The sequence below is a fragment of the Anopheles marshallii genome, chromosome 2 (assembly GCF_943734725.1).
Source record: "Anopheles marshallii chromosome 2, idAnoMarsDA_429_01, whole genome shotgun sequence".
Taxonomy (NCBI): Eukaryota; Metazoa; Arthropoda; class Insecta; order Diptera; family Culicidae; genus Anopheles; species Anopheles marshallii.
The window spans coordinates 30,165,001-30,166,451 of record NC_071326.1 but is presented as its reverse complement, the minus strand read 5'-3'; the positions used below and the strand labels follow the sequence as shown (position 1 = coordinate 30,166,451).

Genomic DNA, 1,451 nt, shown 5'->3' with positions numbered 1-1,451 from the left:
CAAACTAGCTGCACTTGTACTAAAAAAGAAAACAAAAACCTAACCGGAGATTAAGTTGATCACAATCGTTTGCAGGTTCGCCAGCACTGCTGGTATGCTCCGCTGCAAGTGTACCTCCGATGCTGGGCTGTGCCGGTGCGGAAGAGCGGCCCCGTTGGTTGATTGGAAGCGGGGAGAAGCACCGCAGCCCGGCGCCGCACGGATATGCTCGTTCATTGCTGCTGGTTTGGCAGTGGAGTTGGATAGTTGCATTGATTTCGTTGTGTCGTCGGTTAACCGGTGCTAGCACCAGTCACCTTCGTCCGACTCGGAGTAGATGGAATGCATGCCGACCTTCGGCTTGTAGCCGTTAAGGGCGGATGAACCGAACGAGCTGCCCCCGGTGCGCCCCAGCGTGTACAGATGCTCGTAGGATAAGGGCTCCACGCTGGAAAACGAAAGCAAATGGTATATAGAAGGTTGTTAACGATGGTTGATTGTATTCGGATAACAAGCGGACTAAAAAATGTAAATAGCTCCTGAAGGTATGCAAAGTAGTTTATGAATCCCGGACTTATTGTAAATTAAAAAAATACTTAGTTGAACAAGTGACATTCAACAAATTTAGAATAATATTGCATATTTTTAGGCGTTGCCAGTATTTCACTGTTTATGTACGAATTATAACTGTGCGCGCTACACTGTTTTATGCCCAAAGTTTTATGCCCAAAAATAGCGCCCAAATGTATGCAGTAAGGTACATTTGGGGTTAAATAGTCTGTTTCGAGAGCTCCATCAGAATTGACATCCGAATTGCATGAATTGTTGTATCGTAAAATATTAAATTGCATACATTGAACTGTTGTTACCGAAGAATAGATACGTCTGCAATCAAACTAAGTGACATGTATGGGTAAAATATTCTCCAACATCGTATACATACCGCTCATACTCCGTGTCCCGAGCTGAGTCACGTGCGCGTTCTAGTTCACGCTCAATTTCAAACAGTTCCCGCTCGGTGTCGCGGAACACGTAGCGTGATCCGTAATCACGTTCCCGCTCCCGTAGCCGTTCCCGTTCACGATCCCGCTCGCTTTCGGTGTGGTGGTAGATGCGAGGATCCCGAGGTATGTCACCCCGTGAACCCGGCAACGAATGAACACTGTACGGCAGGGTGTGTGTGTTTAGTGCCAGATGTAGATTTTGCTGCAGAGCAGAAGAGGCCATTAGGTGAGTTCGATGCATGATGATGTCCGACTGCCGATTCCACTTACATGAGTAGGACTCGTGTTGAGCTGCGGAAAGTTGATGTTGGTGGACTTGAGCTGCAGCGTCGTCGGCTTGATTGGTCTGGGCGGCAGCCTTCGTCCGAAGTCTCTGTGTGATTGTAATACTGGGTACGTGTGCTGGATGTACGGGCGAGACACTGTGGAGTGGAAAGAGAAAGAAAGTTGCAGGCAAGCGTACCGTAC

The 1,451-nt window shown here is 48.1% G+C and overlaps 1 protein-coding gene across 2 annotated transcripts in view; it reads right to left on the bottom strand.

Moving 5' to 3' along the window:
* Positions 1-282: 282 nt before the first annotated feature.
* Positions 283-1,451, bottom strand: part of LOC128709883 (voltage-dependent calcium channel type A subunit alpha-1-like) — an 18,558-nt gene continuing 17,389 nt past the window's right edge. For both annotated transcript variants that reach the window (XM_053804919.1, XM_053804920.1), the window contains 3 exons: positions 1,254-1,405; positions 923-1,185; positions 283-427 (listed from right to left, as the gene is read on the bottom strand). In XM_053804919.1, coding sequence (XP_053660894.1) covers positions 283-427; positions 923-1,185; positions 1,254-1,405 — 560 coding nt within the window. The remainder of the gene's footprint in view (positions 428-922; positions 1,186-1,253; positions 1,406-1,451) is intronic.